The sequence below is a fragment of the Caloenas nicobarica genome, chromosome 1, assembly GCF_036013445.1.
Source record: "Caloenas nicobarica isolate bCalNic1 chromosome 1, bCalNic1.hap1, whole genome shotgun sequence".
NCBI lineage: Eukaryota > Metazoa > Chordata > Aves > Columbiformes > Columbidae > Caloenas > Caloenas nicobarica.
Genome location: NC_088245.1, coordinates 124952689 through 124978860, shown reverse-complemented (window position 1 = coordinate 124978860; position 26172 = coordinate 124952689). Strand labels below are relative to the sequence as shown.

The 26172-nt window shown below is 43.8% G+C and overlaps 1 protein-coding gene across 2 annotated transcripts in view; it reads left to right on the top strand.

The window, feature by feature from the left end:
• Positions 1-25026, top strand: part of HUNK (hormonally up-regulated Neu-associated kinase) — a 60427-nt gene extending 35401 nt beyond the window's left edge. Inside the window, exons 4-10 of one of the 2 annotated variants that reach the window (XM_065648858.1) lie at positions 938-1073; positions 2899-3026; positions 8521-8656; positions 13093-13261; positions 14932-15015; positions 20620-20683; positions 23555-25026. In XM_065648858.1, the coding sequence (XP_065504930.1) occupies positions 938-1073; positions 2899-3026; positions 8521-8656; positions 13093-13261; positions 14932-15015; positions 20620-20683; positions 23555-24201 (1364 nt within the window). In that variant the 3' untranslated portion in view covers positions 24202-25026. Of the gene's footprint in view, positions 1-937; positions 1074-2898; positions 3027-8520; positions 8657-13092; positions 13262-14931; positions 15016-20502; positions 20684-23554 lie in introns of both variants that reach the window. The other variant, XM_065648867.1, reaches the window with a different exon arrangement.
• Positions 25027-26172: the final 1146 nt, after the last annotated feature.

The window sequence follows — 26172 nt, the reverse complement described above, 5'->3', positions numbered from 1 at the left end:
CCTCCAGCTGCTTCTGCCGCTCGTGAGACTCTGCCTGCCTTCCTTTCCTTGCTTAGTGGTTTAAATGTTAATATCCTTCCCTAAACCCAGCTGAGCCTGCAGCCATACCAGCGCTGGAGCAGACAGGGGAGATTTTGGGAACACCCTTCTCGGCGCCAGCCTGGGCTTGGGTTGGCTGAGAGCACTTGGGAAACCACAGCCTCCTTCGGTGCAGAGAGGCTGCCTCTTGGCTCCCATCAGCTCATACTGCCAGGCTTTGCCAGTCCCTCATTGTTATTGCCAGCAAAAGAATGTCAGATACACCCAGGGACCAGAATACAGTAATTCAAGGCAGAAGTCAGGGAGGGGGAAGCCAAATCAACATATTCCCTTTCTTGCTCCAATATGTCCCTGTGTTGTTTCAGAGCTGAAATGCTGATTCTGCAACCCTGTGCGTCTGTGCATCGCCACAGTAGACCCAGAAAGCAACCCCCTCCCTACCCCGTCTTACATCTGATGGCTCATTTACACAGTTTAGAGGAAAACGTTGAAGAAGTCCCAGCCTTGGCTTCTACATAACATACTGCAATACTATGGGATCCATGACAGCCCAAGGTGGCTTTCTTTCTCATCCACATCATGTAGTGCCTGGGACAAGCTCAGTTCCAGTTGTTGCCATTCAGTTCCCAGGGAAATGTAGTTGCTTTGTGTGTGAAATTGATAATTGTACATATTCTAAGACTTTTCTATTGTTTGTGGAAATCTCTGGTTATTTAGCACCTCAGAGAAACAAATTTTGTAAAAATTTTGCAAAAATTTTGCATGTGGATGGATGATTTTTCTCTTAGGCAGTTCGTTGCTTAGCTTTTGGAAAAAAAATGTGCTTTTTTTCCTTGTGTTCTAGCGCGGTTTTACTGTATCTGTCTCTTTCATAACTCTATCTCTTTGCCTTTCACAGACTTTGGATTGAGCAACTGTGCAGGCATCTTAGGTTATTCTGATCCATTCAGCACCCAGTGTGGGAGCCCAGCATATGCAGCCCCTGAACTTCTGGCAAGGAAAAAATACGGGCCCAAAATAGACGTTTGGTCCATGTGAGTTACTTCTGTAGTTTATAATTGTTATTACTGTCATCATTACCCATTGCTCAAATGAGAAACATTATTTATGTATTTGGCTACTCTGAGCAAGAAAATCTGTTTCATTAGCATGACTCTCTGAACTAAGCTGCACAGATATTGTGTTCTGAAATAGATCTTTTATGTACCTATATATAGCTTGCTATAACATATAGCATAAAGAGATTGCAGTAAAGCACAGCTGTTGATCAATCATGTTCAGACATAGTAGAAGACATGGCTTTGGCACAAGAGGGCCAACAGCTTTTTTTGTTTTCTCCGAAGGATGCTCAAGCATTCACGTGGACTCTGGGTGTTATCCACAGTCAAGTCTGACAGGAAATGCAATATGAAGTCAAGTCATCACTTTGAAAGCATGGTCTTTAAAGGGGAAATAAAAATGGCCAGAAAACTTGTAAGCTTTTTTGAGCTTATTAGTGTTCAGGCAAAAGAATAGACAGAAGTCCCTGGTGCCAGAGACGGGAGAAGCTACAGAGATGTTGTGGAGACAATTAATTTGTCTGCAGTACTGCTGTAGACTGTGCATCTCCCACTACCCTCCTGTTGGCCATGGACATGATGTCAGTTATCCTTGTTGGTCCTGGAGAGGAATTAGCTGAAATCAGTCGAGTTATAGCTTTTGCATTAGTATTGATAGATTTTCCCTCACCAAGTGGGGATATCAACATTTGTATAAATTTCAATGAAATAACAGAATTACAGTAATGCTTGTAAAATGTGAAGTACTGTAAAAACACTACTACTGCTAAGAAAGATTGGCCAGAGTTTATATATGAGACTAGGACCTGGGTCGAATTATTCTCTCAGTTTGACCAGGTGAGTTCTGTGTTGCACTTCAAGGCTCTTTAGAACTTCCCCTGCTGAAGCCTAATTTGCAGTCCGCCCTCCTAGAAGACCCACAGCTGAATCATTGTGTGGCTTCTGAACTTCTCACTCCTGCAGTGGGCCATCCGTCCACATCCAGGGTGAGAGTACCAGCCCTGAGGAACACGGGCAAACAGAGCACAGTCATTCTTGTAAACCATTTAAATTTGTCCAGTAATAAAGACCTCCTTTTCTTTAAAACAAATTAAAAAAAAAAAAAGAAAATATGATTAACTCTTACCCTTCCTCATAGCTGAACAAATGGTGTCTGTGATCACAGTTCATGATAGCACACCGGTTTTGTTTCTTTTTGTTCACATATGTGTATTCAGCAGACTGGGGAAACAAATTCCCAAAAGGGAGGAATTCCACTCAAATTGAATTTAAAGCCCTTTTAAAAGGAAAAAGAACAAGAATGCCCAACCTGCTTTTCATTCCTGACTTTGCTGGGCATAAACAAGCAGTAAGTTTTCTGCTCTGAAAAACGTAATAGTTCTGCATCTGATCTTTGGGCTGCACCAGAGATGGTGGAGGTCACCTCCAGGCTCTGCAGCAGGACCTGCGATGTCCCCGTTGCCGCGGGCAGCCGTTCCACAGCCAGGGCAGCACCAGGACAAGGCCTCCAAATGCTGCTTGTTCATGCAGCCTGAGGAGAGACTCAGTTGTGGGGTGGCGTGTAGCCCAGGAGTTGCCCAAGAGCTGGGCTCAGTTCTGTGGCTCCCAGCTGATGTCCTACACATTGTGTGACCCTCCACAAGCAAAACTCTGGGAATTCTTGCCCAAATTATTGGGTGCAACAGAAGAGAGAGCCTGGTTAATGTCAGACATTCAAGATGAAGTGCAGTCACTAAAACCTAAGCTAATTTTTTTCATTGTTCCTGAACACTTCGGTTTCTTTTTCTGTGTTTTCTTTTAGTGGGGTGAACATGTACGCAATGTTGACTGGAACATTACCTTTTACCGTGGAGCCGTTCAGCTTGAGAGCTTTATACCAGAAAATGGTGGACAAAGAAATGAACCCTTTTCCCACTCAGCTCTCTGCAGGTAATCAAGGGGGTGTGCTGGGACCTGTTCAGATCCAGTCGGTCAGAACTGCTGCATTGAATTCTGGATTGTGAGTCATGCTGCCGACATGGCACACCAATTGAGAAAAATACTTTTTTTTTTCATTTTAGCCTGCAAAAGATCTGCAGGAGTTGCTGTAACATAACTCCTTTTGCTTTGACTTGTGTATTTAAGCTGTAGAAGTGCCAAGTTGTGCTGAACACGAAGAGGAACAAATCAGTGAAAATACGTGAAGTTGCTTTTGTAGAGTAGTTGGTCAGTTTTGCACGTTCAGAAGATTTTAGCATAGAGCATGGATGCAGGAACACATTACTTTGGAATAACCAATTCCTGGGCATTATCATGACTAAGGCTGAGTGATAAGCTACCTTGAATGACCTCACATTTATTGTGGAATAATGATATGCACACAGAAAGATATTTTGGGACAGTGGCCTGTGATAACCTTTGTGTGTTCACAAAATGCAGAATTGTTGATGTATTAGTATTAGAAGTATTAATTCCTGCTTCAAAGCCATGTCACTAGGCAACAGAATAATTTTTCATCTTGTAGCAGGACCGTTGTCAGCATTTGGAACAAACTCTGTTTTGTAGTTGGGTTTTATTTTTGTGTGCTAAATTTGTTGTTCATAGAGAGCTTCTGTTCTCCATATCTGACAGGCTGTTTACAAGGGACAATCAAAAAAAATCAGAGATTGCAAGTAGAAAAAGGGTAACAGAACATACCTTTTTACTTCACACTAAGGCCAGCAACCATTGTCATGGCGGGTGAGAGAAAGCCTCTGGAAGCTGTGTCACAAGATGAATTCTCCCAAGTATAGATTTACCTACACATGGAAGAAGTAGGTAGTTAAGGGTTTTCTCACACAGATTATCTGTGGCTCAAATGGAGTATGTTGTTGCTTGTTCACTCAGCATCTGTATTAAGTACGCTTTCCCTGCCTGCAGTTCATATTGCTGGCATGTTGTAAAGTGGCAGGTTTACAAGTGAGCTGGGATGCTATGAGTCTTGCCGTCTATTTGATGCAATTAGAGTGTTTGGTATTTCCATTCTGGAGACATCCTGTTAGGATTCAGTTGCACAAAACAGTTATTTTAGTGTTGTAGCGCACACTCTAAAGTCCCACTGAGTGAATTAAAAGAAAGATTATACTGACTGCTTCATGCTGTACTGATCTAGGTGCCAAATCCTGCATCAATTGCAAAGTTACTCCTGAATTCAGGGACTTGCATGTCATAATAAACATTTTCCAAGTGTGGCAAAACGTTTACCAAACTTACCTCCCAGAGTGAGGCTTTTACCAATAAAGAGCAGTTACAGGATGTCTGTGTAGTGTCTTTGAATCCATGGACTGTTTCCCTGATCATTTTCTTTCAGTCATCTCTAAGTGGGAGATTTTACTGACTTCAGTGGGACAACTAATGTGTTAAAGGCTGAATCACCCATGAAAGGCCTGTAGAAGACCAGACTTTGGGTGGCAAAAAAGATAACGTTACTTTTAAACAGGTTTAATTTTACTTTTTCATTAATCCTGCCATTGTATAATGGAGATCAGATTTTCTCACAAAAGCATCTCTGTAGCATTTGTAGCTCACTGACACAATGGTCTCCAGTGAAAATGGTATTTTGTTTATCCCATGAGAGCTATAGCAGCTTGAACTTTCAGAGATGATGGCAAATTAATGGAATAGATTTAAACGTGTTAACGTTTACTCACTGTGAGCAAAGGTACGCATCAGTTCTTGATCTAAGTCAGCAGCCTTGCACATTCACTGACATGGCAAACTGTGATTTAAGATGACATTTGTTCTTGCCACGTTTAGGCTTTGGGTCAGTAGGTAGAAACTCTGGTCCTCTGCTCTGCCAATTGTTGTGTTTGTTAACTTCTTAGGTTTATGGATAATTTTCTTTTTTTTTTTTCTTTTTTTTTGGTCTGTAAATGCACATATAGAGTAGAGATTTTTTGCAGGATTCTGTTTCGCTTGTTCAGCACATTGTCTTTCAATATTTAATTTCACAGTTACTGAACACACAGTCCCATTAAAGTAGCCAGTCTTGTCACTAAGCGAGAGTATGTTTTATTTGTATTAGTTAAAATGTTGGGTAACCCTGAGCACCCAACGCAACTGTGTAGCAACAGGGGAAGTTTGGAGTTAGTGTTTGATTTTCCCAATTAGGAAACCATTTTCCATTAAGCTTCTTAAACAACACAGCTATCTGATTATTGATTTTAAGTAGCAGAGTTCGGTTGTTCAGGAAGTTGGTATTCACTTTGCACACATTCCTTTTTTATCCTCAATTTACTGCTTCTGTGTGTTCATGGTCTTCCTTCTGGAACAGAGGAAGGAAGTAGAGATAATCTCTATCCATCTATCCATGCGGGTAGTTTGGAGGAAGGATTTTATTAGGTGGACCTCGCTCGTGGCTTGTGAAATGACCTCATTTAGTTTTCTTCATCCAGTTTTGTGAGCAGCACCTGCATGCCTCATTTTAACCAGGCACACCCTGACAGTGTGAGCAAGACACTAAATTGGCTTTGTTCATGACAAGGAACGTGAAGACAGCAGATGTCTTGTAGTCCCCACTGAAGCGCTCTCCATTTCTGGTCATCACTGAGCTCATGATGCTCAAGGAAGTTAAGAGAGAAATGGAGTTTCTCATGATGCTGGTACCTCATTTGACAGAAAAGCAAAATTTGCCCCAAAATTACACCATGGGAACAAAATTCCACCAAGAATCAGGTTAGTGCTGGCCTGAGCTCATCATAAATGAGGCCTCACATAATAAAGCCCTGGCAGGGTGGTTCACAGTCCCCTTTGCTCACCAGCTCACTTGGTGCAGCAGGAAAAATGGCTTCAGGTGCAGAGGGTCCAAAAATCGATTGGGCAGCTTCATGTTTGCTTCCTGGGGATGAGTTTTGCTGTCCCACAGCCATGGGACTAACTGGAAAAGGCTTCTCCCCTCCCCATACCATCTGACAGCTCAAATCGGCCAAGGTGCTGTTACTCATCTCCTCCATGTCACCCAGGTCTGGCCTGCCAGGGAGCCTCCCAGGGGGCATCTTCTCTCCAGAATTTCTTAGTTTCTTAGTTTCTCCCAGTCTGGATCTGTTGATCTTTGTGGTGCTTCACAGGTCTCATTAATTAGCTTGCATTTTGCCCAGGTGGGGGGGAAAAAAAAAATAAAGAAAAGAAGATTTTTTTAAGATGTTAGCTGATTTGGGGACTGAGGGTGGTGGTGATGGGAGGGAGAGAGGTTGGTTTGGGAAAGAGTTATTTTGCTCTGAACCCGTGGGATGCATGTGGTTTCTGAGACAGGGGAAGTGCTGGAGAGGAGATCAAATGGAAGAACAAGGGGTTTGTTGTTTGCCTTAACAAGGGGATCTGTGCCCAAGAGGCATGGAAGGGAGGCACTCGGAGCATGCAGAGAGCAGTCATAGCATCAGCTTCCAGCAGGTTTATGAACTGGGATATGGGCTTTTCCTGCTGTTGCCACAATATTACCGCCATAGGAAAACCAAAACCAAAACCAACAACTAAAAATGTTGGGAAGTGCTTAAAGTACCTCACATAAATCAGCAATTTGTGAAGACAGAGCTCAGAAAAAACCCAGCTGATGCTTATCTGAACCAGTAAATACATAATCATAACTCTCTCTCTCTCTTCCACATATAAACTTCTTGATGTGTTGAAATGGACAGGCTCTCAGGGCCCTCTCCAGCTGATACTTGATTTTTGCAGGATGTTGAACACCGAGCTTACCCAAGTCGTTAGGAGTCAGCACCCATCGGGTCTAACCCTGATTTATTTGAGGATAAACCCTCCCTCCCTTGTCCACTGCCCTTCCCTGGCACATCAGCCCAGCTATCCCATTCTAGACTGCGGGTGGAGTGTGATACAGGGGGGCTGGGGAAATAAAAATGCTCAGAGAGACGGCCAGGCAAACGTGAAGGAGGACAGCAGCCTCATTGAGGAGAATCTGTGATGGGCAGCAGCACTGTGCCTAGGTAAACTTTTATGGCCTTTTCAGATGAGGACTTGCGAGAAGGCATATTGTTCTCCTGAAGCTGGATGTGGGAATGGGGGTTCATGAGGTTTTCGCTGTATTGCTGATGTAGAAGACATGTCGTGGCCGCTTTGCTTCAGAATAGGGGATGGTGTGGTGCCAGTAGAGCATGCTGTGGTGGTGAGACTCGACGCCTGTAAAGCTGAATGGGAGGACTGGCTCATAATTTTGCAGTTTTCTAGCATTGAAGCGTTAGCACATCCAGTTTGATCTGCTTTGCAACACAAGCCTTTAAGGGGTTTGGTTTGCCCGCCCTGAGCTGCAGTAGCTGTGTTGGCAAGGCTGTACTGCAGCTTGCCGAGAAGGTACATCCCAGGGGACACCATCCCATGCCAGAGTGGTCCTGTCCCTACCACTGCCCAGGCCACCTGGTCAGGAAACGAGTAGACAGGACATGCTCAGGAGAGCGTAGGAGGAGGCCCACAGCTCTGCTGTGGGAGAAGGTGGAAAAAAGCCCCCAAGGTTCTGCCCATCTGACCTGGAAAAAAACTGTGCCGCAGACATCACTTCTGCCTCTTGCTTGCCATTGGCTTAATTCGGGACACATCTGGCATTATCTCACTTGGCTGTATCTCCTCTACAAAATCATTCTGATCTTGGTTTTCCCAGAATGAGGTTTCGTTATCTTTCATGCAGGGAATTATAGAGGAGATAGTTAACTCTATACTATCTTGTAACTGATAAACTAAATCTAGCCTTGATAATTTGAAGAATAAAGACCAGACCTAGTTAAAACAGAGTTTATTTTCGGCTCAGATATGTGCTTCTTGTGAGTCTTTATGAAAATATTTCATTGCTCCTAACCACATAAGAAGCACATGACTTCAACATACTAGAAAAGTACTTTTGAGGGGTTTTGCAAGAAACTCCCGAGAGATGGTTGTATGTCATGGAAAGTTGAAGGTTTAGTATCTGAAAACAGAATGAAGCCCATTAATTTTACTGTACTCTTTTAATTTGTCCTTATAATGTCAAAGGGAGCCCAGTTCTCCAGGTCTTCCCTCCCAGCTCTGCATCCTTCCCCTCCACTCACCAACCGTCCATCTCTTTCTACTTTAAACACAAATTGAGTGATTTGCCCCTGACCTGATTCCAGCCGCTTGTCCTCACACAAAAATTAAGTTTTGGCTAACCTGTGTAGAAACTTCAAACCAGCTCTGAAACAAAAGGTGCTTTTTCTCCTCTTCTTCATGACTCTATAAATCATTGTGACTATAAATCATTGTTTATTTTACTTTCTAATCCCTTATCAGGTTTTCCTTTTTCTCAAGGACATTAGAGCATACCGTAAGGAAAACATTCATTTTTAGTATACCCTTGGTCAGTCTCCACACCTGTAGTAACTCAACTACCCTATTAAGTCATAAAGATGTGACATATCTGTTGTTTTTCTTGGTTTCTTCACAGCGGCCATAAACTTTCTACGATCTCTACTAGAGCCAGATCCTGCAAAGAGACCAAACATCCAGCAGGCGCTTGCAAATCGATGGCTTAATGAGAATTACCCTGGGAGAGCACCACCTAATGTCACATATCCGAACAGGTACTGTGCGAAAGAGTGGTGAAAGCCTGCCAGGGTGTATGTGCATTAAAACGTTAATTACTCTGGCACTGAAGTTTTCATTCCTTGTGTGACCGCATCCCACTACATTTTCTGGAATTGCTTTTGTGACTCTGCCCTAAAATTTTTTGGGATTGGACATTGAATATGTTTTGCTTTTGTGACAAGTAGCTTGTCAGCTCTGATCTTCTCCTTGGTTGTCAGTAACAGCCAAGCGACTTTTACAGTAGAGGCTCTGCCTGTTTGTGATACATGCGTGAGGTTCTGTGGATTAGGTAAATGGTGGTGAGAAAAGTCGGAGTTAAATGATCTTGCTCTGTTGGTTGTTGATCTTGAATACCTGTGCAATGCTGAATGCATGGCTAAATGTAAACAGCGATCAGATCTGATGGCCAGTCAAGCATCCATCTAGGGAAAAAGAAAAAGAAAGATACTTGTGATCCACTTTGGTTAGAAATACTTGACTTTAAACATCTGCAGTATAGAGTTGACACGAGCCAGCCAGCCTGGGCTCTCGTTACAGTCAATGGAGAGAAATAAGGACGCTTTTTACAGAATCATTCATCTGTCTTCTTTTTGATTCTGTAGCAGGATGACTTTGCGCCCAGGTGATCCGAGCTCCTCTCCAGTGACTGCAAATGGAGCCTCAGGCAGCTCACATAGAAATATATGTCTGTATTTGATCAGATAAAACCTTCTTCCTGTATCAAAGCCCTCCAGCTGTGTCTCATACACAATCTAGTGCCTGCAGAGGATTCACTGTAGGAGTTATTAGCTTGCAGATCAAGATCCTAAGTAACACCGAGGCAAAGACAGCAACTTAAAGCCTAATTTTGGTGCTTAAAGTTTGATAGCGCCCCAAAATTTCTGCCCTAACTTGCTAAGAGGAGTGTCCCTAAGTGAAGATCCCCTTCCCCCTACAGTTCACTCAGTTGCCAGATACCAGATGTAGTGTATGCCTAGCAGTGTGACGATTTACTTTTGTCTGAACATCTGAACCACTGTCCTCCACCCAAAAATGACTTGGTGTTTGCCAACCAGGCCATCTCGTTGTGTTGATGCCCTGAAGGACTCGGTCCCATAGGCATGCTCAAGTCATGCATACAGCCAGCCTTCAGCGTTCAACCCAGGTCACAGCTTTGCTCATAAGAGTGCCTCCCACCCGTTTTCCCCTCTGCTCCACCACTAGCCAGATGAACAGGGTGTGTTTCAGAGCCATGGGTCCAACCCCTGTGGGGCTGAGGGGCACCTGCAGCACCCTTCTTACTGCTGAAGCAGGTGACAAGTGCTCCCACTGTTTGATCAAGCTGAGGCCAGGGCACAGGAAATCAGTTTGAGCCCTGAATCCCGGGAGAGCCTTCAGGAATTTTTTGAGACCTTTTTCCCTTTGACGTTGCAGTTGGCTGGCTTACGGGTCGCGGCTTGCATGGTCCGGGCTCCTACGTGAGTCACCTCCCTTTTCCCTCTGCATTGACAGGGAACAGAGGTGCCCCGATTTAGCAGCAAGCATTTCCCTTCCAGAGGTAGGGTCTTAACTTTCAAGTACTGCATGGTGGAGAATCACTGTGACTATGCCTTTCTTTGACCTGAGGAGAGTAACAGATCTCCTGCTCTCCAAGTATGGTTGGGTAGATGTGGAGCAGCTTGGATGCCTGGAGGCATCACTAGAGCTATCCACTGAAATGGGGAGAGCAAATGTGAGGGTAGCTCTCTGCAATCCTCAGACTTACGTGGACAAATATAAAGATGGCCCCTATGAACAATTGTTTCACAAAGAATAAGAGTGAGAACAGGCAGACACATTATCTCAACATTACTGCCTCAAATTTAAGTGCACTTGAGTTAAGTTGAGTAGTATGCTGTCCAACAAAACAAAATCTGAGTTTCCATGGTGCATTGGACTGTACTGAGGTATGGTTCATACGAATATTGTATGGTAAAGAAAGGGAAAACAAATGTAAACTGAATGAGTCATTAAGCTAATGAAATCACTGTCATAATGAGTCTAATCAATCTACTAAATGTGGCATCTGTTAAGAGAATGTAAGTGTAACTGAGAACTGTATGGGTAATTTAATTCTCTTGCTGTGTGTGTCTGATTTGCAGAAAAGAGAAAAAAAAGACAGAAATAGGGTTTGAATGTGGTTTCACAGTTCTTTTGCATTTGTAGGTACATTTTCATGCGTCTGTTTTTGACTTCCAAGCTTGCAGTTTTCAGGCTTTAGTCAGGTTGTGGTGGAAGCGTCCCTTCTAGGATCTGCTCATTGGTGCAATTAGGTAGGTGACTTACAGAAGAGGCTGGCCTCTATTAAACAGAATAGCTGTGCAATGCTCTTTTTTTATGGAGTGCCCATTAATCATTCTCTTCTAAGGGCAAGCAAATCAAATGGAAAGAAGATGCAGTGCTGAACTATAGAGAGAGCATATGTTTGCTCATGCATAGATGTATATATGGTGATGATCCTGTTATAAGCACTTTTAAAGGGAACATCAGTGGCAAATGCCATGCTTTGCTATTAAAAAAACAGTTATTAATATGGTTTTTATTTCTTTCATGTTGCACAGCTTTTCTCTTAATTTGATCTGAAAACAAGAGAAAAGCAGATATTCCTTCTACCTGAACCCACATTTTAAGTGAAGCTGAAAAGGTTAAAAGCCATACAGATTCTTTCTTTCACTTCATTTCTTTGATAGTATTTCTTTAGTTTAATTGATGCCTCAAGCTTGACTTACCTAGAATGCTGGAGCCTTATAGGGAAAATACTCAGGAAAATACTTATAGGGAAAGTTTGTAATATTGAAAGACATGGCTAGGCTCCTTTTGAGCTTGCCTCAGAGAGTACCACTAGAGTCAGCTTTGACAGAGTTTCTCCAAGTTTTTGTTAGTGCACAGGTGTGGGTAAAATGCATTGAAATAGTTTTGAAAAATCCACTACTGAATTTGAAAGGAATCACTTCCTCTCTCAGTCATGCTTTTTATAACACAAGCAAGAAGCTGCGTTGTGTTCTTGCAGTGCTCTTCCACCATTCTGGGTGTAACATCTGTTGTTCCCAACACAAGAACTTGGTAGGAAAAGGGAGAGCATGGAGATGGGGCAGAAGAACGGCAGAAACTACATTTGCAGAAGAATATTCTCCCAGGCTTTTTATAAGTTTGCTTTTATTAAAGAAATTCCCTGAAGGCAAGCAGAAATTTCCCATTTTGCTGAGCACTTCAAATAGAAATTGCTTGAATTTCTTTTGCTGTCCAGATGCTTTAATGTGCAATGGCCAAGATAAGTTTTGCTTTTGAACTCTGAAAAAAAAACAACCCCAAGCATTCCTTAGCTGCAGAACGAATGCTCATAAGCACACCGAAAAAAGGAAAAGAGTTATTTAATATTTTCCAGACTGTGTTTGCATCTTGTCTTAAGTCTTCTACATCAGACCCAGGCTTCTGTCTGGGGATTCCTCACATCACAGGTGCACAGGACAGTGGGACAGCAGGGCAGGAGTGGGAAAGGTGGAGAACGGTCCCTTTGAAGGGAGAAGGCAGGTTGTAAAAAAGCCCACAACCTAAGCTCTCTTAAGCTGCCTTAGCCAGATACTTGACTTGATATTAGGAACAAGGGATATCCTTTAGAAACCAAATGAAACCCAGCATTTCTTTGGAGATGAATGGGAACTGACAGGTACATCTGGGAAGCTGGCCAGCACATTTAGAGGTCTAAATAGGAGCAGAGTTCTTTGGAAAATCTGGTTTTAACTTAGACTGAGAAGATGCTTTGCCATTTCCACAGGGCTGCTGTTCTCCATTTATCGCCTTGGCTGAGTCTGTTATTGACGTTACAGGGGAGCATGTACATAAACATGTCTTGTACTTGTGCTTTTAACTAACATGAGTAAAGCAGCAGTTTTACCATTCTGAGAGCTGCTGTAATTACCATCCCTGTACAACCCATTTCTCTGGCATAAAATTCCCCGCCTGCTTAGTGCATTAATATTGTGCCACAGGTAAGGGGTGAAGCTGAGTGCAATGGCGTTTGATTGCAAAGAAAGGGTCATTTCAGAAAGCCAAATATAGCTACCTGAGTTGGATTTTACCTCTTTTCCTTCAAAACCAGCCAGATTATCTTGGCAGTCTTCACTGTTCAGACGTAGGATAATAAATGGTGGCATCCTGAGCATCACGGTGCTGTTGTGCATCAGGGTAGGACATGGTAGGCACGATGCTGTTTGTTCAGCTATTACAGCTTCCCGTGGTGCCTGAATCATCTCCCTTTTTCCTGCGTGCTGACGGGGGGAGAAAGCTCATCACTCCCATGTCACTGAGCCTTTCAGGCCTATTCCTTACACCCTGCCACGTCCCCCATGTCTGGCAAGGCTTTGTGGCTTGGAGGACAGTACAAATGGCATGCTCTTCCTCTCTCTCTGTGCAGGATTCACCTGGAGGACCTCAGCCAAAGCGTGCTGCTCCATATGACTGAGAAGCTAGGCTACAAGAACAGCGATGTCATCAACACTGTGCTCTCAAACAGGGCAAGTCACACGCTTGCCATCTACTTTCTGCTTAACAAGAAACTGGAGCGCTACTTGGCAAGCCTCAGGGTAAGTACCACTCGATGCTGAGTCTTTGGATGGGTGGGTGAGGAAGGTAAAAAAACATGCTAAAATTTCCCTGCTTGCTGGAATTTTATCTCAAGACTTTACCCAAGTTTGTTTGTTTGTTTGTTTGTTGGGGTGTTTGTTTGGTTTTCTAATTTTGTAGCAGTAACTATGAAGGGGAAGTATTCCTTGCAAACTGATAACATTAATTCGGATAAGAATTCAATTCCCCAGGTTGCAGAGATACTTGCTGATAGGCTTTATGTCTCACGAGTCCCTGTTTCCATAGGAGGTCCCCTCTAGCTAAGCAGTTACCCTGTAGACAGCAAACTGTTGCCATGCAGAGCCTTACTTGTGACTTGTGGCGTACTGTTGTCCATATGTTGAGATAATTCCGGCACTTGAAATATCAATAACACAATGTAATTTGATTCAGGAAATCAAGGGGAAGCTTAAGAGTGATTAATATTTTATTTTGTTTATAAGGGAAAGCTTAGCTGGAAGTTTTACATGAGGAAGAATATGAACGTAAAGTCTAATGTCTTGCCAACCTTCCTGGCCCCTGAGTATGGCTTAGGGATCAGAAACACTGCTCATGGGTTTGCACAGCAGCTTTCTCTAGGGCAGGATTCTGCTGCCACCTGTCATCTTTCCTTTTAGAACCATAGAATCATAGAATAGTTTGGGTTGGAAGGGACCTTCAAAGCCCATCTAGTCCAACCTCCTGCCATGAGCAGGGACATCTGCAACTAGATCAGGTTGCTCAGAGCCCCGTCCAGCCTGGCCTGGAATGTCTCCAGGGATGGGGCTTCTACCACCTCTCTGGGCAACCTGGGCCAGTGTCACCACCCTCATTGGAAAAAATCTCTTCCTCATGTCCGGCCTGACTCTCCCCTCTTTTGGCTTAAAACCATTACTCCTTGTCCTATTGCAACAGGCCTTTCTAAAAAGTCTGTCCCCATCTTTCTTACAGGCCCCTTTTAAGTACCGAAAGGCCGCAATAAGGTCTCCCTGGAGCCTTCTCTTCTCCAGGCCTAACAACCCCAACTCTCTCAGCCTGTCCTCACAGGAGAGGTGTTCCAGCCCTTTGATCATTTTTGTGGCCTCTTCTGGACCCTCTCCAACAGGTCCATGTCTTTCTTGTACTGAGGGCTCCAGAGCTGGACACAGAACTGCAGATGAGGCCTCATGGGGAGTTCTCAGGCCATGTTTTACGTGGTACTTGCTGGAGTGCTGTGATGGGCACAGCACACAGAGACAAGCTGCCCGTTCTCTTCCCTTGGCCTCTCCACACAGCTGCCTGTGGTCTGGCAAGGAGTCTTACATAGTTGAGGGTCTATAGGCTCCTACGTGACTGCACAGGCAGGAGGGTGGGTTGTATGGTGTTTTTGTCTTAATGTGTTTGCTTCTTAGAGAAATTATCCCCAACACCCTTCTGAGCTGACAACAGCTTCTTAGTTTTTTTTCTTTTCTTTGCTCTTTTAGCAAAGCTTGTTTTAATGATGATGCCATCAATGATATTTAAAATGTAATGGACTAAATTCACCATCTCTGTAAGGTGATGCTGCTCCACTGAAAGCCAAGAATGGATATTATCCATTAAACATTAATTGAACATTAGTTTTCTGTAATTATCTTGCATACTTTACTTTTCTGTACTTCTCTCTCCACAGAAGTCTGAAAGCCAGGACAATATCTGCCACAAGAACCAACTATACCAGATAGAAAAATACAAGGCAAATAAAGACTCCTATGAGGTAAAGCTCATTAAAGCTTGTTAAGGTACTTTGAAAGCAGACTGAATTTGAGAAACCGTGGTGATTGTGATTAACGTGTTGGATTTCTGGACCTGTGGAGAAAAAAAAAAAGACCTGTGGTCTTGCTTGTGCAGGACAAATAATTCCTTCAATTTCTTTTTGAAGGAACAAATAACAACCCCCTAGGGTGGAAGTGTAAAGGTGGCTTTCAGCTTTTATGAAGAAAATAAAAGTTTTAAACGCTTTGTTTAGCAAGGTAATGCAGACTTTTTCAGGGGGCTCTATAGTTTCATTCTGGGGTGCAAGTTGCTGCTGTTGTAAGAAGACCATAACCGTGTTGCCTTGAGTCTCAAGACCTTGGTGGTGTAGGGCAGAGAGCTGAGTGACAGCCAGGGTGACCCATCTGGTGTTCCTGGTGTCCTGGGCCAACCCTGGCTTGTCTACAAGAAATGATAAAACTGTATTAGCACAAAACTCTGCCCAGGTTAGTATTTTTTGCTTCTTAGCAGAAGTGATGCATGAACTAGCAAAATGCATCATGAGGCACTTCCCTTGGCCAGAGAAAAGATTTAACCAGGTCACCTTTTGCTCTGTCAGTCTCCAGTCTTTTTGCCTGCAAACAGGGAAAGTAGTTTGTATTAAAAGAATACACATCAGATAATAGTCTTCTCTTGCAGCTGGGTTTTTCTTCCCTGATTGATTCTTTGCCAAGCATTAATATTACAAGAGTAATGAGAGCTGTGCAAGTCTTACCTACCAACACAAAGAGCAGTATTCTTGAAGAGCCTACCTATTTCAAAAGCTACTTTTCAGTGCCAGATGGATGATCTAATTGCAGGAGATTTGTACCATGGCTGGTTTTGTTTATTTTAAAGACTGCTTCCAAGACAGGTTGAACTGTAAGCCAGATGGAACTATCAGGGCAAAGTATTTATCATTCTTCCCTTACATAAATCAAAAAACACCTTACTTCAAATGTATCAACAGTGGGTAGACTCAATTAATGTAATCTTTCAAAACGCTCTTTGACAGCTTACTTCAAGCTGTTGCAGGGCAACCTTCCCCTGGAAACACAGGGAGGTACTTGGAGGTGAATGCTGCAGATATCACATGGTGCATCCTGATGCTCTCTGGACCAGCTTCCTGCAGCTGCTGGTGTCACTTGTCTGTGCCATGACAGAGACGCACCGGTGGCTGTGCCTGCCATCCAGGCGCTATCTTGCAGCTTCTGCCTCCCTGCCCCTTGCAGGGGAGCCTGCAGCAAGGTCTGCCATAGAGAAATGCATGGTCTGTTTTTTTGGTGGCCCTGAAATCTCTGTGCCTCTAGAGGGGAACTGATGTTTGACTTCCTTAAGGATAAATAAAAACTAATTGTAGCACCACCACATGACCCCAGTTTGGTTTGCAGGCATGCTTAGAGATAAAGGCTCCCTCCAAAGCCTTTCCTGCATTCAGAGTTAGTCCCAGCGTAGCTATTTAGGGATGAGGGGGTGTCATTTCTTTCTTGAAATAGTTACCTTGATGCAATCACAGTGCAGACACTGGGATAATAATACCGTATATTCTGTTTCTGCATGGGCATAGCAGAGTATAAAGCATGTTTTATATCGCTTTAGCTGTATTTACACAAGGGGATTGTGTTACCCTTACTGTACCAGGACAGTTACAGCAGCACAGCTGAATGAATACAGACCCTGGGAGGCTACTGCTGTTTGTAACTATGGCAGACATCTCTACTAAGTGGTGGAGTCACCATCCCTGGAGGGGTTTAAAAGATGTCTAGATGAGGCTCTTAAGGACATGGTTTAGAGTTAGAGTTAGGTTATGGTTACACTCTATGATCTTAAGGGTCTCTTCCAACCAAAATGATTCTATGATTCTAAAATGTCTTCATGTGGACAGGAACACAGCCCTGGTAGTGTCTCGTTCATGCCACTGGGATCAGTGGGTGCCACTGGGACTCAGGGCTAGGGATTCTGTAAGCTCAGGCAGGTTCATGAGCTGCACATAGAGTCCCCTTATCACCTTCCATTTCCAGAGGGGAGCCAGGAGGCAGTGGTCCCTCGGCAGGCACTGCAAGGAGACCGTAAGCTATGCGTTGCCATGGGAATAGCAGGGGGAGAGCTGGTCAGCTTCAGCTTCAGCCGCCGACTGAATTTCTTCCCCATCACTCCAGCCATGCGGGATAAGGACTTTGCTGCGGGTGAGGGCTGCCAGCCAGCAGCACCATGGGTTGCCGGGGTGGGCAGAAGGACAGGTGGGCAGTGGTCGTGTCCAGCCCCTGTTCTTGAGGTTTCCCAACCTGGGCTGCTGGGACCAGCACCAGGTCTGAGAGCTGCTGTCGAAGCTCAATAACCTGGCTGTGTGGCAGGCTGGTTGCATGGGATTGCTCAGGGCAGACAAGCAGCGCAGAGAGCAGGGACGGAGGCAGCAAGCTGTCTTTCTCCATCTCTCTCTTCTTGTTGGAGAGGCCCCAGGTGATGGGCAGCCGTCCCTCCAGTGAATCCAGGGGACCGGTGCTGGGGATACCTGCCTGCTGCAGGATAGCTAGTGGGCTCAGACTCCAGGAATTTGCAATTTTTAAGAGCTTGTGTCATTGCCCTGTCACCATTTCAGACATGGCCAACGCAAATACTGTTTATCTTCCTGTAGATTCCATTGCTGGGACTAGAGTAGGTTTTCAGGTCGAGGTCAGGACAGGAAATAGCAGAGCATGATGTAATGCCAAACCTATTCAAGTATAACATACCGGTACAACTCCTGCATTGTGCGACAGCATGCCACTACACAGCTGTGCACGGTACAGTGGGGAGAAAACTTTCATAGCTCCCCTGAAAGAAATCTTCCTTTCCTTTTAAAATGTAATAGTATGTGGCACTTTGGGAGTTTAGGATTTTGGTCATTTCACCTCTCACAACCACCGTCTAAGAGAAACAATGTTAGTAAGTTTTAAAAATACTTATAAGACTATTTGTAACTTTCATCAAGGGTAAACTAATTAATTGCTAACACCGGATATGTGAATTTTCTTTTTTGGGAGTGCTTTAATTGTATGGCATGACTGTGTTACAGCTGCTTAGAAAACATAACAGCAGTGTGAAGACAAATTCAGGCGCACTTGGCAGGTGAGGAGCTGTGGCTTGGCTCTTGCACCATTAGGCTAAAAATATTGCAGCACCAAACCGTCCTGCATTCTGACAGATGCTGCAGCAACCAACATGCAGATTCTTTCCTCACCTATCCAAAATAGCAGAAAGCTGCTAACAATCCTGATTGGCTCCTTTAGGCTTAATATAGTCACCACTTGGTCTCATCCTCACAAGTACCTTTAAAAAAAGATATTCTGTAGAGCCCAGTCTCTGCTGAACTTGGCGGCAGAGTTTCAGAGCCTTGAGAGGAAAAATAGTGTGATGGGCTCAGAATTAACTGTACAGCTCCCACTGGCTCTATTGTGTTATTCACACAGCATTATTATTATTATTATTATTATTATTATTATTATTATTATTATTGCTATTATTGCTATTATTGCTATTATTGCTATTATTGCTATTATTGCTATTGTTGTTATTACTTCATCGTCATCAGTAGTGACTGCTTGCCAAGAGAGTGCCTGGGACCAATCAGACATTGTGTTGTTCGAAGCACAGCATGGGCAGGGAGGAATAAATGCTTGGTGCCAGAGGTGTCAAAGCCTCTTAAAGGCAAGGGGAAAGACATCAGGTGGACAAAGAGGTATCATGCAAGCAAACTGATGATGGCTCCATAATGCATTGGTTTATTTCTGTGGACAGGTTAGCCAGCTTTAGCTAGCTAAAGCGAAAGAAATTGGAGGAGATAAGGGACAGATGGAGAGAAGGCTGGGGACAAAACACATGTGTGCGAAGGGAGACTGAGGTGAAAACAGTGAGGAGTTCCCAGAAAGTCTCTGATTCTCGCTCTCCCAAGTCATCTAACCACTTCTGTAATAAAACTGAAAACTTTTTTGTGATTCACTGAAGCTCTTCCTTCCAGCTCTGTTAACTTCTGAAAATTCAAAGGTTAATGAGCCCAGTGGTGCCCAGACACCATCTGTGCTGGGAGCTGGACTCTGTCTGAGCTGGGAATGATCATAACAAGTGCAGTACGGTTATTTTCCTCTTAGGTATCTTAATATGTTTCCAGAGCTGTTTAGTGGCCCAAGAGAACCCAAATTGTCTTCTGCGTCTTTCTTTCTCCTCTCTCACATGTATGCACATCACTTTGCATTTGAGGATTTCAATAGACTTCATGACAATGAACTTTGAAAAGAAAATCGTCAAGAGAGCCAGCCCTCCTTTGGCAATGCATAATTATCAGACAAAATACAGGCCTCAGCACATAATTAGGTGAAGGAACTTTCCTGCATTTTTGAAAAAAGACTTATAGTTACAGTGACTTTTGAGTAAGACACAGTGAAATATGTTGCTTAAATGAGAATTACAACCACACAAAGAATGTCCTATAGATGCTCCTCTAAAGAAACAACCCCAAAACAAAGGCCCCACTTCTTTGAGATTGACATCTAAAACCAGACCACACAGATTTGTTCCAGCAAGGCAAGACATTCTTGAAGTCTTTGAGGGATAGCAAAATATGGGCCACAAATATGATGCCTGATTTTTGGAAGTGAAATAAGACTTTTGGCTGTCCCAGGAATTGGTGGCAGGCAAAGAGTGTTATGCAGCTTGCAGAATCTAGTGATTCATGTTGAAAAAAGATAAAATGAATTTTCACTGTAAAACAGGACTTTGAAAATCGGATTCCTCTTCAGAGTCCCACTCCCAGATTCTGTTTTTCCTCTGTCATCACTGGAGGTCAAACCTACCTTTTAGGATGTATGTGCTTGCAATCCCACCTTCAGCTGCCTTCTCTGTCACAAACAGGAGTTAGGGTTCAGTGGAAGGTTGGGTTGGTAATTTTCTCCCCCTCCATGTCTTATGCAGTTGCAGAGTTGCTGTAAAAGCAAGGACCATGTTCCTCCAGATCTTGTTTGAACAGAAGATAAGTGACTCAAGGAGTTTAAACATCCTTAAAGCTTTGCAGCTCAGCTTTTCAAATGCCAGAGGAATTGCAACAGGGAGAAATCAAAGACCTTTCTTTGATGCTTAAATAGGGAGGCAAATTTTAGGTATAGAGGAGCACAAACCTCTATCTGCTTACTTCAACGAGGTCTCCTAGGACAAGTGGCCTCTGAAGAGAAAGCTTTCCTTTTCCTTTAGTTTTCCAAAACTGACTTTCACACTGCATGAGTGTCAGAGCAGATGGGAGCCATGAAATCAATATGTCAAACAGATCAGAGGAAAATGAGACATGGAAGATTTAGTTATTTTCAGTAGCCAGGATAAGTTCCTTGTAAATGTATAGTTTTTAATTCAGCTGCAGTAAGTGGTGTACTTATAAGTCTGGGGATCATTTAAACTTCCCTTAAGTAAACCAAATTGTTCTTGTTTGTTTTACAACTTAAAGGACAAAAAACTCAAAGAACAAGAAAAGAAAGGGGAGATTCTTCATCGTCAGCTCCCAAAGAAAACTGAGAAAAGTCCAGTTTCATATAGACAGCCTTCTTCCTGTCTTATCTCACAGATACAGAACACCAAGGCTCTGTCAAAGGACTGGAAAGTCACCAAGGCTGGAGGTCCGGAGAAAGGTCAGTGGGAGAAAAAACAGTGGTGTGTCCCTGTGTGCATGTGCATGCATGGGCATGTGTGGTATTAATGAGTGTCTTGTGTTGTGTGTTTGTTAGTGAATTGTTAGTAAACAGTTGTGATCTTGCATTCGCTGTCTGCTCCACAGGTGGTATGTGAAAGGAGACTGGATAAGGTAGTCAAACATTGAACAAAACATCCTGAGAAAACCGTGATGATGTTCAACAGTCATGAGTCCTCACTTTTACTTCTCTTTTTATTCGACAGATTTCCCACAGTGTTTTTTAAAAAAAAAACAACTTTCTTTCTCTATTTATACATACTTATGCAAAATCATCTGCGCTTTACACTTGTGCTCTGAAAGCATCAGCGCTCACCCCAGACCACTGACAAACGAAAGCTGGTAGAGACGCTTCTTCCTACCAGTGAATGTGTTTTTACTAAGAGGGGTAAAAGGGGCAGCACAGGAAAAAATCCCTGACTGGAGAAGCAGTGAGAAGCAGCTGATGGTGGTGGAAGGGGAAACAGGCAGCTGAGAGGAAACGCAGGTGGAACTGCCAACCCAGCAAATTTCAGGCAGCAAAAAGGATGAAAAGCATTAATGGAGAAAGGAATAGACTAGACTAGACTAGACTAGACTAGAATAGCATAGAATAGAATAGAATAATAGAATCATAAAACAGTTTGGGTTGGAGGGGACCTTCAAAGGTCATCTAATCCAGCCCCCTGCCATGAGCAGGAACATCTGCAACTAGATCAGGTTGCTCAGGGCCCCGTCCAGCCTGGCCTGGAATGTCTCCAGGGATGGGGCATCTACCACCTCTCTGGGCAACCTGTGCCAGTGTTTCACCACCCTCATTATAGAAAAATTCTTCCTCATGTCTAGCCTGACTCCCCTCTTTTGGCTTAAAACCATTACTCCTTGTCCTATCGCAACAGGCCCTGCTAAAGGGTCTGTCCCCATCTTTCTTATAGGCCCCTTTTAAGTACCGAAAGGCTGCAATAAGGTCTCCTTGGAGCCTTCTCCAGGCTGAACAACCTCAACTCTCTCAGCCTGTCCTCATAGCAGAGGTGTTCTAGTCCTCTGATCATCTTGGTGGCCTCCTCTGGACCCTCTCCAACAAGTCCATGTCTTTTCTGTGCTGGGGACCCCAGAGCTGGATGCAGGACTGCAGGTGGGAATAGAGGAGACAGCCAGAGGAGACCAGAGCATTAGTCACACAGGGTAGGAGGCAGCCTGGGAGGGATGGGTGAGAGCTGCTCGCAAAAGGAGGCAGAAGAAAGGAGTGGAGGAGAAGGGGAGTCATTGGGGAAAACGGGGTGTGTGGGTGGTGCGCACCTGTCTAGGAGACACTGAGGAGCAGGAAGGCGATGTAGCTGGCCCTTAGATGAGGGAACTAAACGAGAGCAGGTCACTACAGAGCAGGGGAGGGAAATACGGTGATGTAAAAGATTTACTGTAGTGTCAAGGGGTTATTTAAAGTGGTAGCTTATGGTGTTTTTATACTCTTTCTAGTGACTTGGTAATTTATTGTTTGATGTTTTCTACCTAAAAAAAAATCGAAATAGTGTTCAGCAGGCAGCACAGGCACCTGTACTGCAAGGTAGCAGTACTCCACAGAGCTGGTGAGAAATGGGACATGCTTATTGTGAAAAATGTAAAAAACATTTTAAAATGCTCATTTTGTTCAGAATTCGTCATTCCTCTTGGGAGGGAAGCACATTTTTTTTTCCTCTTTAGGTTTCTCCCTGCTTTTTTGAACTGAAACCTAAAAATCATTCAGATCTCAGCTAAAGCATTTCTCTGCTTATGGAAAGCATGTTTTGACGCCTCTTAAATGAAATGGTCGGATAATTTTTACCAGTTTTGGTAAGAAACTAGTCAGATTAAGCCTGGTCTGCTTTGCCCGAACAACTCATTGTGAGTGATTTCATCCCGTACATCCATGCAGGTCTCAACCCTTGCCAAGATCATCCCTTTCAAAAGAAATATACATGAAATTTGTGGCTGTGTCCTGAAGCCTGACAGACCTGAATTATTTTATATCCCTTTTAGATGGTTTGAGACCCAGGGAACTCAGGGACAGTGATTAACTGGTGGTCCACTGTTCTTTCAATTAGGGGGAACCTAGCAAAGCAGGCTCCTTGGACAGCTTTCCATAAACACAGCAGGACGTGTTTTCTTGCGACTAACTTGGCATAAGTGAGTGCCACCATCCTGATAGAAACTGAGCAGGTCTTCTCTATGAGCTGTTTTGTTTTACTGGGCCAAATCCTGCAAAGATTGTTCCATTTATATTTGGTCCTTGCTGGGGGATGATTCTTGCTGAAGTTAATGCAGCAAATCTGTTCCAACTGCAACAGCCTGAATCTGGCCAGTGCAGCTACTCCATATTTACATGTGTGAAACCAAGAACAGATTTTCCTCCAAAGTGCAAGTGAAGACTCTTGTCCCCTGTGTCTCTAGGTATGTTGGTGAATATAGTACACAGACCTGGTTAAAGTCATGCAAAGTTGTGCTAAGAAAGGAGAAATGTGAGATTTCTCAGACATGGCCTTAGAGGATATAATTAATACAAACAGCTGAAGACATCTGTGGTTTTCCATTTCATGTCCTTGCCTTGCTCAGTTTAAGCACTCTTCCTGCCTTTGAGGATAGTAGCAGATAAATTACCCATGAAACAGCAATGTAAGTATCAAATGAGAGTAAGGGAATTAGGTCCTGAGTGTATCCCTAAGACCATTTGCTTTAGCTAGTGCATTTGTCACACTCATCTAAAATTTGTTAAAGGTGATGCTGGACGCTGTCTGCCGTAAGGCAGTGCTATTAAATGCAATCTGCTCTTCTGGTTCCTTTTCTGATTGCTTTGCAGACTCCAGCGGTGGGGTAAGCCCTTTCCACGAACCCCTGGCAACCAAGACGGGCTGCGTCACTTCCAGCTCCCTGGAGTACCTGGAAGTCCAGCAGCCGCCCCCCAGAACCCCTCGGCTCCTCAAGAGGCAGGAGTCCCCGCAGCAGGAGCCGGCCCGGATCGGGGGCCGGGCAAAGGACTCTCCTCTCATCCTGAATATCGTGCACTCCTTCGAGTCGGTTGACAGAGAGGACCAAATAGACCAGGTTTCCCCCTCTCATCAGTACAGGATTTTAGGCTCGCCAATGAATTTCCCTTACAAAAGCTCAAGTGAAAGGACACTGTCCCCGCTTTTTCAGCCAGGGAGTACATCTCCTGTCCACCCCACCCAAGTCTCTTTCACGTATGAAGAAAAAGCGTATCCAGCAAAGGAAGAAACAGTGTCCCCTACTCAGCTGGTTTCCAACAACCCCTTGGGCAGCCCTAACTGCGTTAAAAGCAGAGGCAGATTCCCCATGATGGGGATTGGACAGATGCTGCGGAAGCGGAACCAGACAATGCAGTCGGCAACAGACAAGCCGCTGGAAGCGAGGATGCCTCAGCTGCAGCAGATGAGCCCCACGCAGATTTCCTTCAATGCAGCAGATGCTGTCAGCGGCCAGTGTTAGTCTGATATCCCAGGATTTGCACTGCTGTCCTCTGGGACCTTTGTTTTTTTTACTTTTAACAAGAAGGGAAAGCCACAGGCATGTTACTGTCACTATGTAGTACACTACAGTGGTCTAATGTAGAAAATCAGAGGTCTGCTTGAAAGGAAGGCGTTGTCCTACCTAATAAAGTTGAAGGAAAAGGGTTCTGCTTGTGCTGTTAAACACCAGCATTTGGCATCTGACTGTACAGTAAAACGTCTTGAAAGAGCTACAAGAATATGTATTTTCACTGCTCTCATCCAGTATTGCAGTAAGGTTGACTGGAAGAGCAGCGAACATTAATGGTTTGATTTGCCAAGGTAATCTGCGTGGTGCCATGATTGCTGGTCCCATTCAGGATCTGTGGTAAGACTGGCCGTGCTCCATCTGCCTGTGGCACATGGTACATGGTACTGCTACAGGCATTCTTCACACGGCTAAACAAATGGAAAAACTCAAGATTCTGTGTCCAAAGTCAACTTGCTAAAAAGTACTGCCAAGAGGATGAAGCTTGAATAAAGACACAAGTGATCTAAATATTCAGAAGTGGGAGTGTTGGAAGTCAAAGCAGATTTTACTGTTAATTACATAAAGTAGCTAATAATGGAGTCTTTTTTTCCTAAATAAAATGGTGATTTAATTATGTCATTCAGAAGAAACATTATTCTTTAAAAACAAGTTTCATCACATGGAAATTCACTGCACTAGAGGCCTGTTCCTTTCATATGATGGGTCTGCAAGCAGATGCTTCAAACAGTAATCCAGATTGCAACACGTTGTGTTTAAACAATGCATTCACCTCTGATTTTTGTAGTCATACTAGCTCCAGAGCACACCTACGTGCAGGACTGCGTTAGCCCCTGTTACAGCAAGGCAGTGTTGGACACACCTGAGGGCTTTTCTGAGAGACTGCAGTGAATGAAAAAGACTAATAAAGGACACATGAGCCTGTACCAATGCCATTTTATACTGCAAGATTGGTAATGCAGTGGTTACCAAAAATTCAGTATTGTTACAAGCGGTGAAGATAACTTTCTTAAAAGGCACCATGTTCTGCATACCGGTCTTGTTTTTCTAAGTAAATGATACATGAGAGGTTGGCAGCGGTTTTTTTGTTCTGTTTTTATCTTCAAATCATTTCCTATAAATTAGAAGGTTTAGCCAAAGACTACTGTTTTGTTTCATCTGTACCGCGCTTGCGTATGTGTTTGTGTGTATGGGACATGTCAACAAAGCTTGTTCCAGCCTGGTTCCCAAGCGGGCAGCCCTGGCCCACATGTGCCCCATTGCTGCCCACTCAATGCCATTTCAAAACCCAGGCAGCAGAGGCTTTGTCTTCTTCTTGAGGTTGTTGCTGGAAGACAGGGATTTACCTCGAGACCATCAGTAGGAATCTAAGCCCTATTTTTATCAATATTTTTGCAAATGCTTTTGTATCCCTGTTGCTTTTGTGTCTGTGCAAATGCTGAGAGTTTCCCATTTCAAAAGGTTTCCTTCCAGTTTCCTTCAGAGAGATACACAGGGACTGGGGGGGAGGGAGGGCCAGCAGGGGCAGGAGAGAAAGTCCTCAGCACAGCCCATAGCTGAACGCATATTCCAGATTCTCAGTCTAACACCAAAATCTGAAAGAGAAAAATTGGATTTTAATCCAAATACTGACAGAATAGGTAAGTGGACTGTTCGGTATTTCGAATGCTTGCTGGAAAAGCCAGCAGAGCATGAATGCCCAGAGCGACCTCATCTCCGCAGATGGGCCCTTCATCTTGGCACTGAAGCTGCCCATCAGTTTGGTACGGGGGAGTCCATATGTGTCTTGTACTCTTCAGTGTAGTGGGGACACTCAACTCTGAGGTAGCTAAGTTACCTAGAAAATAATATACATAAAAATCTCAATATGATAAGAAACAACCCTGAAATAATATTACTCATTTTCAGATTGAAAAATGTCAT